At 32.7% G+C, this 18,179-nt stretch overlaps 1 protein-coding gene and 1 pseudogene across 3 annotated transcripts; both read right to left on the minus strand.

Annotated features, from left to right (window-relative positions):
• Positions 1-134: 134 nt before the first annotated feature.
• LOC104111314 (CSC1-like protein RXW8) lies at positions 135-8,719 on the minus strand. 3 transcript variants are annotated; one of them, XR_011415596.1, is made up of 13 exons: positions 8,459-8,719; positions 7,440-7,799; positions 6,421-6,567; positions 5,942-6,005; positions 5,604-5,813; positions 4,703-4,879; positions 3,968-4,266; positions 3,335-3,605; positions 2,418-2,696; positions 940-1,173; positions 695-863; positions 209-605; positions 135-165 (listed from the first exon to the last, which is right to left on the minus strand). XR_011415596.1 is itself a non-coding variant. In XM_009620988.4 (12 exons), exons 2-12 carry the CDS (start codon positions 7,718-7,720, stop codon positions 577-579), a joined length of 2,160 nt encoding a protein of 719 aa, XP_009619283.1. In that variant the 5' UTR covers positions 7,721-7,799; positions 8,459-8,719; the 3' UTR covers positions 135-576. The 3 variants fall into 3 exon arrangements, 2 of the variants coding, with proteins under 2 accessions (XP_009619283.1, XP_018631507.1); XM_009620988.4 differs by having other exon boundaries at positions 135-605; XM_018775991.3 differs by having other exon boundaries at positions 135-605; positions 7,440-7,839.
• Positions 8,720-9,977: 1,258 nt separating this feature from the next.
• On the minus strand, positions 9,978-12,815 carry LOC104111313 (1-aminocyclopropane-1-carboxylate synthase 3-like; annotated as a pseudogene).
• Between the last annotated feature and the right edge of the window lie 5,364 nt (positions 12,816-18,179).

An 18,179-nucleotide genomic window follows, 5' to 3' on the forward strand; every position in this document is an offset into this window, starting at 1 on the left:
TAGTGCTAGAGATAATCAGTGGTCGTAGAAACAGAGGATTTTCCCATGAAAGTTCCGGTATTATAGTAGCAGTTACTTTGTCATTTTATTTCTTATTTTCCGGCTGGGAAATTATATGGCAGTAGCCAAAAAGCTAGAACAACCAAAATCCTCTGATAGATTAACCTGTAAGCGTTTCAACTATACATGTGAGAACATATAGATTAACCTGTAAGCGTTTCAACTATACATGTGAGAACATACTCTAACAAAAGATTTTCACCATTCATGGAACTATCATCTGTACAAAAACTCAATAACGTTCATCTTCCCATCTCTATGTGAGACAAGCGGAGAGAGATCCAGAAAGGAGAGAATAAAAAATACAATCTAAATAACTTCTCAAAATCTTGCAGCCCCAGGAGTTTTTAAGATTCATCTCCTGAGTATACTAAACGTCCCTATTCAAGATATCATCATGCCTTTTCCTCCAAAAATATAGTTACAACAATCTCTATTAGCAATGTTGCTGTATGTATGCCCAGAAATTCCTCTACTTGATTATGATTCTCCAATTTTCAACGTATGTTGAACCCATTAAGAAGGGTGATGGACAGGGCTTTTTCCTATAACCAACATGGTGTCAAGAACATTTTTAGAAAGACATTCAAAAATTTTAACAATTGTTGCATAATAGTCATTTAGCAATTTGAACCTGGATTAATTTCTAGGTCTTCAAGCCTGCAGTTGTTATGATTTGGGGGAACAGGATCACCGAGCGTGAGGGAACTGGATTTGAACTGAGTATAAGCTGATGTGAGTTTTTGATGGATCTCTTTCATCTTCCCAGTTTGCTCATCTTGCCGATCCATTTCAATGAGGATCTGCGGAAATGAACACCTGGGATAAGAGGCATACAACAGAAAATATTTGTAAATCGAACATAGCAATTAAATATACCTGGGCAGGAATGTGCTTGAATAATGGTTGAAACCTCTGTCTGCAATACTCATTGAAAAGGAGTGTCAAGATTATCAGGGGAATTACAAAGCTTGATGCCACTGTAGACTTTTTTAGTCCAAAGACTGCCATGGCTATAATTTGCATCAGCACCATTGAGAAAATTGTTGTGTTGTGGACAATAGGCCAATAGGTTCCCCCAGTTTGATATTTCGTTACATATACATTGAGGATCTGAAAATTTTGGTAAATTGGTGTCACAAACACAGGCTACAAGTGTGGATGCCAAGGAAAGCTTATTGAAGTGTACATAAGCACATAGATGTTCAGGTTATCATACTAAAAATAGCACAATAAGTTAATAAAAAACCAAGCCTCCTCCTTGGATGACTTTCCTTTCTTTTTTTAACCATTCAAGATAACATTCACTTTCTTTAGTAGAAGAGTCCTTTTAGACATCATTTACACTTCAGGTCATATAAACTTATTTCCTTTTTGCAATCCTGAAAAATCAAATGTAACTTGTGCCCTTTGTACTTCCCTCACTTTAATATTCCACTAGGGAATAAGAAACTGTTATGGTTCTGAGATCCATCAAGCACCAATTTTTGAGTTGGTCGAACCTTCAAAAGGTGTAGCCAAATGCTTGCCTCTTTATCTTTACTCATTTCAACAAGTGCAAGTCTGGTATAAGCAGCCATTTTACACATTTTTTCTCATGAATCTATGATTCCTAACAGTCAAAGGAACAGATCCTTGGTTATGACTATCACATTAACAACCAAGTAGGATCCTTTCGTCACTTTAAACACCACAAATGTGTCGTCACGGAATTCCAAGAACATTGGCGGTTCTCACAGAACTAGATCTAATAATCCAAGATAATCAATGAAGCTTCTTTCTACTACATAATCTGTTCATGATATTTTTTGCATGTTTATTTCAAGTAGATCTAAGGCAAGGTTGAATAACCATCTCGAAATACTGAAAGGCCAAAGCAAAACAACCGGGGTACTAAATGCCCAGAAGTAATTCTACTTTGGAACCAAATTTGATTGTGTGGATATAACTTGGTAATCATATTTATAAGGTCTCATGTTTATTTTTATTTTTTTGAGTTTTCTATCCAACTGCACATAATTGTCTGGTGCAACCATAAAAACTTTAGGCAAATTTATTCAATCCAGCTACAACAGCACAATTCAAATGCTGCTAACATCTCCAAAGGTATCACTTTTCATCAATTTCACGCAAATGAAATATGAGAGAGATGAGCAATTTAGAAGAGAGAAGCAGACTTTCAAAATATAAAGGCAAGAACGTGTATCTTGAGTAACCTGCCCCTACATAATCCAGACACATCTTGATTTCCTTTTTTTAAGATCCTACCTATACGTTTCATCTGTTAAAATAAATCCAAATTGGACAAATAAAAGAAGATTCAGATTAAATGGGATAATTCAGAAGGGAATGCTTACCTGATTACGGTATACAAGGTAGGCAAGGGAAAGATAAACCAGCAAGAATGGCAGTATCAAAGGAGACAATGTGGAATACACAAAGCCAAAAAGCCCAAATAGAAGGATCCTTGGAACTTCTGTATGGTATGGAAAAGTCAATGTGCCGTATGTAGAGACATCCTTGTTTCTGAGAACAAATCTATAGAATAAGTTGCAGAGTAGACCAAATGGTTGCATGAGTTCACATGATAGACTTGCCCAGCCTGATGTCAAAACATAAGTCATAAAAAAGGTGGCCTGCAAAAAAATATATTAATCATCACACTTGGTGAATTCTTCAAGTCACAAGGTGAAGGTTAGGAGATCAAAAATAGACCACTTCATTGTGAAGGGAAAGTACTCAATAAGGAAATGTAAACAAAAGGGAAAAAGAGGACGTAGGTATAGTTTTTCCGGGGTCTCCCATTTCCTAATTGGACAGCTTAGAGGCAGTGATGACACATTATGCTCTGCAGTTTTTGTTTTAATTCCTCTTACATTCTCTTCACAAGTTGGACTAATAGCAGTTTCTGCCCTTTATCATATCTAATGATTTAGGAAATAGGACATGTATTTTCCACAAAGGACTAATAACTTCTCACCCCATTAATCTTGAATGAAGTGTGGTGCAACTGAGAAGTGACTTTCTCCTACCACGACATTAATAAATAATAACTACACTAAAGAAGACTAGCTCTAGCGTCCATCAACCCAATAAAATGGCTAAACTTAAACCTAGTATTAGCGTTATTGCTATCTCTAAGGAAGCATTATAGAAACATGATGAATTCCTAAAATCAAATATTTGTCGATTTAGTATTTGAGGATTGAGAGAACAAGGTACAGCGAAGGGAAAGCAGGTAAACACACACATACACATAAAGGAGGCAGCTTACCGTTGATGGCACTGCTGTTGCAAGTAGGTTTTTTACATCCTTAAAAAACTTAGAGAACCTCTCGATCACAGACCCCGAGAGGATGTTACCAAAGAAAACATTCCAGATGAAGAAGCATAAAACTTTTATGCAAGCACTCCTCTTCCTGTCACTACGAGAGATAGAGCCTTCCATTGTAGAAAATAACAACATTATTGGAGGAACCATGTACATAAATATTATTAACACGACACTTGGTAGATATCCCGTAGCCAGCTGACTCATTGCTTTCCTGCAAGAAAGAAAAGGAAAAGGATAGCCATGTTGCCCATGGATATAGCTCAGACTTAACAAACCTGTAGGAATAAATTCGATCTCTAGTCTCAAGGTTAATACAGAGAATGAAAAAGACACATCAAAGTTAGTAGCTAAACAAAACAGTGCAAAGACTGAGGAAGGTGGTAAATCATTTTGAAATTAAAAGGTCAACCTTGAGTCAAGAAACGGAATTTATTTCCCATAGGTGTTTTTGTGTATGTGTGTGTACGAATGGTCAATACCTGTACTCCGTGAAAAATAGATTTGCTATGGTAAAATCTTTAAACATAGAAAATTAGGGCTAAATTTTACCAAAATGGGTAGTGACAGGACTACCTCTGTAAAATTCCTCTAAGAAATGGAAATGTCTTTTGAAGCTTATCGAGGTGAACAAGACCTTGTGTTAATGAAACAGGCACAATGAAAAATGCCACCAAAGCCATCGAGGCCACAAGAATAGCTATTTTGCGGATCCAAAGAAGTCTATATGGGACACAAATGTTTGACCAATACATATCGTCTGGTTCTGGAGAAAGATCTGTGACCCATGACATGGGATTTCGAGATTGAAGACCCTGAGAAGCAACCAAAGCAGCATAGCGATTCCTGAAAAAAACTAAAGCAGCTGCAGACTCCTGCAGGAAAAATTTGCATATTCATTTCACCTCTTATTTTGGCTAGGCTACCGAAATATGCAGCTAATTCAAAATCTTCAAGACAAAACAGTCTAGCACAAAGAAGCAATCTCTAGTATATGACACTCTAATCTCTTTACTAGTTAAATTCAGGATAAGTAACTTAGTACTGTTCTTCCCTTTGAAGATTAAGCAAACCGAGAACTGTGCATTGAAGTAACTTTTACCAAGCTGCATGAGAACTAAGAAGTTAATAGTGCTGCACATCTGAAGCCTCAAATGAACCCAGATATATAATCCGAAGAAGGTAAAGTTCCACCTATGGCATATTGAAACTTCCTCTCTAAAGATGCTATGACTTTTTCTAGCAATCAGTGTTAGTCATGACAATCATATGATCTGCTTATTTGCAAGAATAAAGGAATCAATTAAGTACCTTTTTCCTCAAATCTGAACCATCAAAATCACTTCTTCCTTTGTCAGTTTCCGCCTCCATGGGAAGCATAGTAAATGATGCTGTTGTTCCACAAAGGCCACATCTCATGGAACTTGATCCACAATGTAGTTCCCTAGGTGTCAGTTTCAGCATCTTGCACATCTTCCCTGCATCAGTCTGAAGTCATGCAACATGTGGCACATTAACAACCAGAAGAAATATATAAAGAGCACGAATAATGTCAAACCACTAGTGCAAGCAGAAGTCTTCATCAAGATCAAGATAATTTACTTTATTTAGTTCACATAAATATGATTACTCGAGTAGTAGTTCTTTTAAACTAGGGCCATGGAAACTCATAGGAGTTGGCATTACACTAAATAACCTTGACCCTTTCAATAATCGCAGAGAGTGCTTTCAAGAAGAAAAATTAGATAATATTCCTGAGGCTTCAGGCACCTTATGTCTACCATGAAGAAAACTATCTCTACATTTCTAAGGAGAATTACTAGTTTTCAATGTGGAAGATAAATTGCCAGCATCAAAAACTAACTCTTTTTGCAGTTAAGTTTTTCCGTATCATTAACTGCAGTTTCAAAACCATTTTGAGCTTTAACATCTCAAGGATGCTACAAGAAAAGAAAAATTTTAAAATATTCATCCTTATTTACAAACATCTACAGAAAAGTAATACATAGCACCTGGTACAAACTCGAAGCCATTTTCTCACCATTATGGCCTTACAAAGTGAAAATTTTCAGCTCATATTAATATTTAGTTGGAACCAGAAGAGGATAATAGATGTGGTACAGAAGAGAAACTTCAAAGCCACATCAAGATTTCCATAGATGCAAGGGATAAATTTCCATAGTGAGTCTACCAAAAAGGAGTGAATACCCACCACCAGTTTCTGAACAGAACCAGATCGATAAACGATTTGATGAGATAAATAACTTGATGCATAGAAATTTGTGAAGAATCTTGTCACTGTTCCGCTGTACGATTCTTCTCGTGACCATGGGATGGCACGAACAAGAACTGTGAAGTAACTTGGGTTGGAAACAGATGAAGTAAAGTAAGCCAGCCTCATCCTTGAAATACTTTTGTACTCCTAAAAGCAAGTGAAGACCTTTTATGAAAAAAGAACCGACATGCTATCGCATATTACTAAGGATCAAGTATGAAATACATACATTTTCAAAGAAAAGCAGAAAATGAAAATTAATAGCGATTTCTTACAAGGTACAGAAGAAAACAAGCACAACACGATATGAGGTACAGCGCAAAGCAGTGAGCCCAAAGCCTGAAGAAGATGAAAGGCAATGTAGGTAAAACTGAGCCGGGATTAAAATGGACCAACAGATTAGAAAACTACCTTTTTCTATAAGATAAAATTAAAGAATCAGGAAACTACCTTCTACATATGCTTCCCTGGTCAACTTACAACACAATCTATTTAGTAATACTTTCTCTATTCTCAGTAAGATTAACTTCAGGATTTACTTAAATAAGTTTCAAAAATGAAAAGAAGACAGAACAAGGCATTTTCAGACTTGTAGACACTTCAATAAACAAGAAGCTTATAGTTCTCATTGTATTTCCAAAATGTGAGTAAAAGAGCCTTTTGCGATATGTATCTAAAGTATGTCCATTGATAAGAGAATAGATTAATCAACTGCATTTAAATCATTATCAGCAAATTTGTACACGTTTCATACCATCTTGACCCTTCCTCAACATTCACAATAGTGAATACCTCCAATGTCTCAGCTGGAATTTGGTGACGTTGCATCTCTTTTCCAAAATAATTAAGTGGGAGCACAAGGAAATTGCATACAATAGCTGCAATGGAGAATATTCGGAAACTGCCCACAATAAGCAGCAGGAGAGTAAGTCTACTGCAATGGAGCAATGGTTCATAGATATAACAAAGTGCAACAGAAAGGTGGTTCTTCAAGATGAACTTTAAACACTGTTGGCAGTGATACAAAAGCCAAGGTAAAAATAATTATCAAGAGAATGAAGTTGAACAACAAAATACTAAGCAGAGATATAAATGTTTAACCGTACTTTCTTTTATAAGTAACATTTATCATGACTTCTACAGGCAATGAGACAAAAAGTGCAACACTGTTATAGGTAGTACTATTCGATATATTCACAAAAAGTATAACTAAGCTTCTTCGGTCACTACATTCCCATAATAGCACACAAATGCATGACTCACTTTACACAAGCTACACAGGTCCACTATCACCAGGAAAGACAATCAAAATCACTTAAATAGCACATATATATTTGGCCATCCTTACAGTTGTTTAAGCCATCATTAATGACCAGAACACAGATTCCCTTTTATTTTTGTTAATTTTTCCTTTACGGTGCTCCCCAATGAAATCCAATCATCCATCCTTCTAAGGGGATAATGACAGGGCAATGAGAGTAAGCCCTGACTGCTATTTTTGCAATAGGTAAGCAACTTCCCACTAGACAATACAGAAAAATGAATTATGCATATATACTAATCGTCCATTAAAAAATATGCAAGTTCCTTTACTAGAAATTACATGCTTGGTGAAATTTTCCCTGCAAATGATGAAAATACTTGAAATGGGAGAAAATTGGGTAGAAGCTAATTTAGACTAATTCATTAAAATTAGTATCAGAAGTTAAATTGACTTTTCTTGAACACTAGAAAATCTAACAACTAATAAAGTGCTGAAAATTCCAATTTCACCTGAAAACAATCATCCGCACAAATACTACTGCATCCAATCCCCCAGTAGCACATATTTCTTCATCAGAAGTCTCCCATGCCTTAAGGATCCAACTTGGAGAAGGAACAAATCGATCAAAGCGAAAGGCATCCTGTTGTCTTGCTCGCACTTGAGCAATCTTCGCGCCAAAGTAAACATTTACAAAGCTCGGTTGTTTCCTTAAAACCGAATACAAGGAGAACAGCACTACGCACACTGCAGTATTGACACCAGCAGAAGTCAACAAAGCAGCTAGCTTCATCTCCGACCCCAAATATTTTAACAACCTCACTAATTAAGACATGCCATCACTGCTTCCTTCCTTTAAAGATTGGAAAGATCTGGAAACAACAGCAAGTTTGGTGTATTAAGGTCAAGAAACTGCAGAAGTGAAAATCATAGTGAAGGATTCATTTGATACAGTGAAAAACTAAAGCAGTTTTCAGTCAACTAATTATCTGGTGATAACCAGCGAATAAATTGTACGATACACCCAAAAAAGAAGAATACGAATAAGATAAAAAATGTAACATTTTGATACTATAAACAAGCAAAATAAGAAGTTACACAGGAAAAGCTTTAGCCTTGCAAGCATGCTCATTTCAAATATCCCCTAGCATACTGAAGTCTACTAAAGTTCATTTAATCCAGTGGCTGCACGAGCCAATGTAACATGCACAACCCGCTGAATAAATCCAATTATAACCAAAATTAAGTTAAAAATAAAAGCTTTACAGTTAAGGTAACTCCTAATTCCATCTTCTTCACAAAATCAGTTTGTGCAAAAAACACTTTTGCATATCAGTTTCCAAATAGATCAATTCAGAGGCAATATAGTATTTTGAAACAGCAAAATACCATAATTCATCACATTGAGTCCGTTACTACTCAAAACAATGGTCAAAAACGTACAGCAAAACGTTGCCGAAGCAGATTCTACACAAAAATCCGATTAAAAATCAGAAAAACATGAAAGGTTACCAGAAAATCTAACAATCACCTGAAAATTGCAAAACACTATTTTTTATTTCAGAATGCCGAAATGACGAATCTGAACGCAAAAAAAAAAAAATATATGTATGAAAAAGCGATGAATGCTTAAAGCAACAAAATAGTGACTGCTTCAAACAGAAAGAAACCCTAGAAAATTCGTTGGTCCGTTTTTTGAAGTTGCGTTAGGATTTGGGAGAGGAGAGAAGAAGGATCGAATGGGCTCTAATTTTTCGGAAGAAGGAAACAGTGCCAGATAAGAAAGGCGCGTCGATTGCGAGTGAGTGCGTAAATTGTAGAAGTGAGATTTTGTGGGGCCCAATAGAGTTGCCACGTGGATTTAAGATTGAGGAGAGTGTAAACAGAATGGAACCGCTCCTAACTGTCAATATCCCGGTTTGATTGAAGTTTTTCATGCAAATTGACCCGCCGCACTACCCTGTTGTACCTAATGCATTGGGCTTAACTTGTGGATGATTACTTTTATAATACATGCTTAGTTACAGCTTGTTTGGACGGTTGTAATTATCTGTTTGTATTGTATTTTATTGTTACTTTAAATATAATGTTTGTTTTGATTGTTACTTAAATTTTATTATATCGTATCGTTAAATATGTCGTTACGTAACGACGAAAAGTGTCACTTTATGGAACGACCGATTTGGTGTGATCGTGTCGTTTTCTAATTTTTTTTCTCTCATCTTACCCTTGCTTATTATTAATTATTAATAATCTTATTTTATCTTTTACCCTACCTTTTTATACAATAATTCTTCCTCGTACCTTAATTTTTTTTATAATATTGCAAGTTAATTCTTCATATTGTTGGTGCATGATATCATGAAATGACGACTAATAATACAATCTATCCAAATATTATATACATCAAAACGATACAGTACAGTACTGTATAATATTATACGATACATTATGAAATGATACATAACAACCATCCAAACAAGTTGTTAGTTGAATACCACTAATGTGCCACAAATAAAGTTAATTAATTTCTACAATAAAACTGTGAGTCTATCTGCATAAAATTTTTTAGTCATAATATATAAGTAATTGTTTATATCTAAGATATTTGTCTTGCATTCTTTTACTTGAATGCAAACCGGCTCAGAATGTCTTTTTCCTCCTTATAGTTATATCAATGTCTCAATCTCAACAACTCTCTGATTTGTTCCTCTTCTTTTTTAGTAGGTCCGGAAATTAATGAAATAACATGCTCCATCCGTCTTAATTTATATGGCAATATTCAGATATCGAGAGTCAAACAATTTTTTTTAACTGCGATTTTTTCATGCATTTTGAATATTTTAAATTGTTAATTATTGTGACTTATAATATTTTTTACGTAGTTTTTAAAAATTTAAATTTTATTTCAAAAAATATAAATATTCTATGTCCGAATCAACGAATCAATAGTCAAAATTAAGAAATTGGAATCTATAAATTTTGAAAATATATTATAATATTTGATAATGGACATAAAACATGAAAGCTACCAAGTGAGCTGACCATCACTGAAACATCACCATAACTCTACAGAACAATATAATATAATAAGAAAAGAACTGTATATGCTCCCTATCTATACTACAACTCTCCAATTATCAAATATCAAACACTACAATAATAGAGCATCTTCAATACACATCATTCAACGATCTGTTTTTCCTTCACCTGAAGATAACTTAACAACCCAATTCGCAAGTGTCCTCCTCCTTGAGCTAGAAGCCGCCGCCGCCGCCGTGATCAGGGCTACCGCCGTTGAAGATTCATAGAACTGACAAAATCATCAATCCTCTGCATCGCGAGGTCAAGAGTTTTTTCGGACATATTTGCAAAACAAATTCTAAACCAACCAGGTTCACTACAGTGACAAGAAGATCCAGGAGACACATTTAAACCAACATCACTTAGTATCTTTTTCCACAGTTCCATTTCTGCTTCAAATGTGTTTGAACTAAGCAAATGCCTCATGTCCACAAAACAAAATAATCCGGCATTACTTTTCAAACACTCAATCCCAGAATTCTCTAACCCGGAAACAAGCATTTCCTTCCTATTTTTCAATTCTTTCTTGTTTTCTTTAATGTAACGTTTTATGAACTTTTTATCACCAAGAATTTTAGATAGTAGATACTGAGTTTGAGATGAAATGAGTCCAAAACTTGACATTTTTGTAGCGGCAGCTATAAGTGTTTCATTGTTTGAATAAATCATCCCAATTCTGAAACCTGGAAGTCCTAGATCTTTTGATAGACTTGACACAATGTGAACTTGGTTCCACATTTTGGATTTTTGGAGTTTTCTATCAATTAAAGCTTCCATTATGCTTATGAATTTTGGTGAATCAAAAACTGTTCCAGCGTATATTTCATCGCTAACTATGTGAATATTTTTCGTCATGGCAAAGGTGATAAGATTGTTTAATTCGTCTCGTGACATGGTTGTCCCTAGTGGATTTGAAGGATTTGTGATGAATACACCCTTGACTCTTAGACCAAGTCGTTGGGCTTCATCATATGCATCTTCAAGGGCAGACTCAGTTATTCTGAAGTTATTTGAACTATAGCAATGTATGGGTACAATTTCAGCCCTTGTTCTCCATTTAAGATCTCTATCAAACCTGTCATCATATATAGCAAAAAGAAATGCAAATCAGAATAATGGTTTAGAATTTGTAAAGAGTTAGTTAATGAGTTTTAAGTTTTACGCACTAACATTAAAAAAACAATTGACATCATATGATCATTTAAAAGATTAGTTAATTCAATCTGTAACTATTGAATATTCATTTATCGATAATCTAGAATAAATGGTAAAGAACTTATTATTATAACATGTTAAATTACACTAATGGTATTAAAAAAAATTAATTGGCGGTGCGTAAAACTTAAATCAGTTGTTAATTTATTTGAAACTGATGGACCAGTACTAAATAATTTCATGTTACCCTGGATAATAAGGAGTTGGAATAAGGAGAGCTTCCCCACGTTCAGCTAAGCAAAATATGAGGGTTTCATTTGCTGAAGTTGAACCAGCTGTGAGTACTAGCTTCTCTGGATCAAATTTTACTTTTTTTCTTCTAATCTCACCCATGAATGCCACTAGTACCTGAAAAATGTAGTAGCTTATTAAGATGACGTTTTTTCTCATTTTACACTGAAAATTTATAGACCATGATTTTATATAATAGACTACTAATCTGGAGCACGTGAAAATAACTTCAGATTACGTAAAATAGTAAAGACAAGATCCTAACTCTGAGAAGGTCCAAGTGTAGTGTTAAAAAAAATGTATATACGGTCAACTTTCCTCTGTCAATCATCTTTTATAACGGCATTTCACTATATTGGAACCAGTTTCTCATGTTATGTTATATTATGTATTCTCTACAATATCATTTTACTATAGCAGCTAAAAAATATCGGAACAAACTTTATTATAGAGAAGTTTAACTGTTATAACAAAAGGAAGAAAATTACGTTCTTGAAAGCCTGCAATCCATGATAATCTTGGAACAGAGCCAAGTATCTGAACATGGATCCTCCATTTTCTCTAAACTGGATTACATCTTGGTTTCTTGTGAGCCATGATTCAAGAAGATCGAATGAGAGCTGTGTTTGATTAGGGAAAAAAGAGAGGAAAAATATGAGGTTATGTTAGAGCTTCAAAAGATATATATACTCACGTTTCCTAAGCGAAAGTAAAACTATAAACAACAAAAAGGTTGTGCATGTTAATTATTCCAGACATGAGGTACCGCCTAGTGTTTCAATCGAACACTTTTTGGTTGCTATTGGTCAATGTCACATGAAGCAAAACCCAACCTTTTAAAACAAGAGATATAGGATATTAGCAAAAGTAGCACATTATTCCTTAACTTTATCTTTTGGGGCGACCATACATAATTTATCATGATATATACTAAACTGTATATATAATACGCCATTGTAAACTCTTCAATCATCGAACAATTACTCTAGAATTATTCATGCATTCGTATTCTCACCACCCTTTTTGTGTGTCGAACAATATCTTTTTAAGAAGGAAATTAGAAAGAAAAAAAAAAACTCGAGTTTAGTGTATGTTGATAATAAGAAATGTCATATATATTAAACGTACCTGATTCTCAGCAAGACCCATCTGAATAATACCAGAAGGATTTTGAATGGGATCATATGGGTTCTTCTCATATTCTTGCCATCCTATGAAATAGGAAGAGTCTTGCCCGTGTGATTTGCACATAGCCATTTTGGACAACATTTTCAAGTGGCAATCCCTCCTATCACTATCCAGATAATATAAGCCTAAGTTAATTTAGAGGATTTTTTGTTGATATGATCGAGTGGAAGAGGAAGGAAGATCTAGAGAGAGAAGAAGCTACTTTGAGTAGGTATTGCAATGTCGATCGCATATATTTATACGCCTAAGTTTGCAAATGGAAAAAAATATCCCGACAGTAGTCTTCTATTGGTGGATTGTTCTCATTATTACTTTGACTAATGTGATCAATTCCATTTTGGTTTTTCTTTCTTGGCTCCCATACAAAATTTCTACTGTTTTCAGTTTCTATAAATAAAAAAAAATAGTTAATCAAAATTTAGTTTCACCGCTCAACCAACTTTTACTACATTAAATACAACCTAGCTTGCTTTCTATTTTTAGTTTGAGCTTCTCCCATTAATCCCTTCCAAATTATTTTATATGTGTATGATTACGTATACACGCACATAATATTAAGGATTTAATTTATATGCATTGATATTATAATAAAAGTTTACATTGTCAGTGAATTTTTACATGTTGTACCACACTATCTATCTTACTTATTTTCGAAATAATTACTAGCTCAATTTATTATGAATAATTACTTATAATTATCTATTGACTAGGTGATCAGATAGTATGAAACTAAATTTAAATTATTAGCACATATATAAAAGTTAAACTCTGTTATAAAATAAAAACTGTAAAGTAAAGACAAGTATAGAGAGAAACTGATATATTATTCAAACTTCAAACTTATTTTTATAATGAACTGAAATCTCCTCTATTTATAGAAGAAAGCAAGTTATTGTGTAAGCTGCTACTGTATCAGATATAGATAATCTTCTACCGGAGTAATGTTTATCCATAACGGAGTATCAAAAGGATAAGCTCATTATACCAGATATAGATAATCTTCTACCGGGTGTGATGTTTATCCATAATGGGGTACCGAAAGGATAAGCTCATTGTACCAGATATAGATAATCTTCTACCGGGGGTGATGTTTATCCATAACAGGGTACTGAAAGGATAAGCTCATTGTACCAGATATAGATAATCTTCTATCGGGTGTGATGTTTATCCATAATGGGGTACTGAAAGGATAAGCTCATTGTACCAGATATACATAATCTTCTACCGGAGGAGATGTTTATCCATAACGGGGTACCAAAAGGATATTCTTCAGGAGACTTATTTTCAATAAAGTACTAAATAGATAAACATATTTACGGCGGAATCTTATATAGATAAGTTTTTTCAGAAAACTTATTTACAACGGAGTACTAAATAAACATCCATAATATAATATATTTATAACAAACTCTTCATACAATAAATTTCAAGGTGGTGTTACAATATGGCTTTTATTATTACAGTCTACTGGTTGGTATTACTATCTTCTACTTCCTCCGTTTACTTTTACTTCTCTATTATGAACTTTGCACACCTTTTAAGAAATAATAAATGAAGTGTATAATTTACCATGATAGTCATATTAATTGATGCATATTTTTAATAATTTGAGAAAATAATTTGAAATGAGTAATTAACATTGTGGCTATAACAGGAAAAAAGAAATTATTTTTTCTTGATATGCTAAAAGTGATAAGTAAAAATAAAAAATTATTTTTAAAATATTGGACAAGTAAAAGTGAACAAAGGGAGTATCAAATATTGTCTCATATGTCAAATATATGAGTGTCAATTGAAATACCAAAGTTTATAAGGAGGAAAAAAAAAGGAAAGGAAAAGTTCTTTTCATTACAACACTTCTTTTACGATAATTTTCAAGGAAAGCTATGAAAAATCAATGAAATAAAATTAATTTCCCCTTGTCAGGGTTCTTTAGCGACCAATTAGCCCCACCATTTCTTCTTTCCCAAATAGTGCTCCCTTAACTTAAATAGCGAATATCTATGTTACCGTGGTCCCTGTGTTACAATTATGCAATCTACTTTGCACTGAAATTCTTCCAAACAAACAAAAATGTGGAAAATGTAGGAAGCCTTAGGGTGTGTTTGGTTTACATGAAAATAGTTTTTGGAAAATATTTTTAATTTTTTTTTATATTTGGTTAGCTTAAATATTTTGGAAAACGTTTTCCTAGTAAACTCAATTTTCTCCATTTTTCGTACCAAAAGAAGGGAAAACATTTTTCAAAACTCTTTTTCAACCTACCCCACCCTATTTTCCAACCCACCCCACCATAACCCTTGCCACCCCCACCGATACTCTGATCCCTAGACCCCGACCGACCATCCTCCCCGCCCTTACCTATTTCGTCTCATATAGTATTTGATAAATTTTATATATATATATATATATATATATATATATATATATATATATATATATATATATATATATATATATATATATATCAAATAATAATTTTTTGCTACCTAATAAGTAAGAAAATTACTTATTTTTTAAGAAAATATATTAATTTCTATACCAAACACACCCTTAATTCCTTATCTATATACTAGGTGGATTATAGTACAAGATGTGAGGTCAAATCTTTTTAAGCGCATTATTTGCCTTTGTATAGTGCCTACCAAACACAAAAGCCAGTGTCAAATCTTTTTAAGCGCATTATTTGCCTTTGTATAGTGCCTACCAAACACAAAAGCCAGTGTTGATGAAGTATATGAAATTAGTAACCCTCTTTTTAAAAGGAAAACTTTTCTACATTCTCTACTTTTCGTGGAACCAATAGGCAGGCACTTCTTTTGTATAGCCAACAGTCCAACTTTTAATCTTGTCTCACTTGTCTATTGCTTTGATACTTAAAAAAATTCAAACATCAAAAGAATTTCCTCTTTCTCAAGTCCTTAGCCTATTATTACCAATTAAAGGAATTTTATCTTCAAGCACCTTCCTATTGGGCTTATACTTGCAGTCATTAATAGGTGATAACATGACATTTTAGTTTAGAATCATAAATATATGATCAGCGTGTGACTGACAGGATTTATATTAAATTTACATCTCTAGAAAACAGGAGCCAAATACAACATGATCAATTTTTATGTGTTTGTTTGCTATTTTTCAATGAGTATAATTTTTATACATTAATAGTATATAATCATTATAAGGATAACTAAAAGATAACTATTGAAAATATTATGTTAGTATCCTAAAAAAATAAGATAAGTAACATACTATAACAGGTTAAAATAGGGATAATACCACGGACCTTCCTCCTCTGACGAAAGTTTTTGCCAAAATATTAATGAAGCTCTAGACATGTCTTTTTTACAATTTATGCCCGGAAAAAGATGATCTAAAAAATAATGAATTTAAAAAGATAATAAAATGTTTTATTTTAAGAAAATCACATGAACAAAAGGTTCACAAGACATCGCATGGCTCTACCTTCATCAGTCAGGTAAGAAAATGGTCAGAAGGATCGAGTTATCAAATAATCAAGTATAAAAAATAATCGTGATAAAACATACCTCAGATATGTATGAAATAAAGTAACAAACGAATCCAAATTTAGAGGCCCCGAGGTACATTAAACTATATTAGTGTATAAAAATTAAATTGTTTTCTAAATAATTGTATCTCAAGAAGTATCAAACACCTAGGGCCCACATGCCATTTTTTTCTAGAGAACTCAAACATATAACATGTTTCTGAGATTGGAATTAAAATTTAATGCGTCAACCTCGTCGTATAGCATTTGAGCGTAAGATTCAAGTTTCATAAAAATAATCTCACCTTCTTCAATATTTCATCCTCAGTATTCATAAACCCATTATATTCTCACCTCAAAAAGTAATTTAATACTGTTTCAGAGAAGAATTTTAATTCAATGATAAAAGATTTTCATTGTATTAATAATCTATAACTTAGGAATAGTAAAAAGATATGACTCAAAAAATCAACTATATGTTCAGCTATATATTTATTCATTATATTCAACAGTATTTCTGCAAGTTCTAAAGTTAAAACCATTAGAGTTTAAATTTTATATATTGACAATAAAAATTATATATATTTACACGATTATATCACTTAAAAGGTAATTGCATGTAATTTTATTTCGTAAATTTAATTGGTAACTTATATATATATATATATATATATATATATATATATATATATATATATATATATATATATATATATAGGTAAATAACATACTATAACACGTTATATTACATTTATGGTGCAAAAAAATAGTATTGTCAGTATTAGGGGTGTATAAACCGAACCGAAAAATCGCACCAAACCGATTAAAAAATCCGACTAGATTTGATTTGATTTGGTTTGGTATTGAGTAAAAAAATCCAAACCAAACCGACATATAAATATATATTTTTTATATATACTTTTAAAATTTTATATAAAATTTTCTTTAAAAAATGTCTAGAAATATTTGGGATTCTCTTACATGATATAGTATTAAATAGAATATGAAGTGCTCCGTATTTATTAATCTTAAATAATGGGTTGTATTATCACTTTCTTATCAAGTATTACTGAAATGCGTCAATCTCTTTGTTCTTCCATATTAATATGTCAAAATCTATTAAATTCTTATATCTTTTTCGAATTTGAAGTGGTTATTATTATTTAGGTATCATCTAGATTTTTATGTTTAGTTACTAAATTCGGTTAACCTTGAATGTGTACATCAACAAAAATTATTGTCAGACGACTAAAAAATTAACTATCATATGTTACTAAGAAAATTCTCCCATAAAAATATTTTAATAGATAATATGTTTGTCAAGTTTTTAAATTTTTACTAAACATATATTTACTTATAAAAAATTTAACAAAGTAAGATTGAAATAATATTTAAGTAACAAAAAACCCGAAGACTCCGAAAAACCCGACAAAACCGAACAAATCCAAACCAATATAATTGGTTTGGTTTGATTTTGATAAAAACTGAACCAACCCGGTACATGTACACCCTTAGTCAGTATATATAACTTAACAACTTGTTTGGATGGACGTTGTTATGCATCGCTTCATAATATATCGTATAATTAAGTATTGTATTGTACTATATCGTTTTGATATATTCAATATTTGGATAGATTGTATTGCTTACCGTCGTTTCATAATGTCATGTACCAACAATATGAAGAATAAAATTGTAATATTATAAAGAAAAAGTAAGGTATGAGGTAGAATTATTATATAAAAGGTAGGGTAAATGATAAAATAGGATTATTTAATAATATAGAAGGGCAAGATGAGAGAAAAGATAAGATAACGATGCGACCACACCAAACGGTCATTCCATAAAGTGGCACTTTTCGTCGTTACATAACGACGGATTTAAAAATACGATACTATTAATATAATTGAAGTAACAATCAAAATAAATATTGTATTTAAAGTAACAATACGATACAATACAACATGTAACAACCATTCAAACAAGCTTTAAATCACAATAATAATGTTGTTGTCGAGTGACGTGT

This window comes from Nicotiana tomentosiformis, chromosome 4 (assembly GCF_000390325.3).
Source record: "Nicotiana tomentosiformis chromosome 4, ASM39032v3, whole genome shotgun sequence".
Classification (NCBI taxonomy): domain Eukaryota; kingdom Viridiplantae; phylum Streptophyta; class Magnoliopsida; order Solanales; family Solanaceae; genus Nicotiana; species Nicotiana tomentosiformis.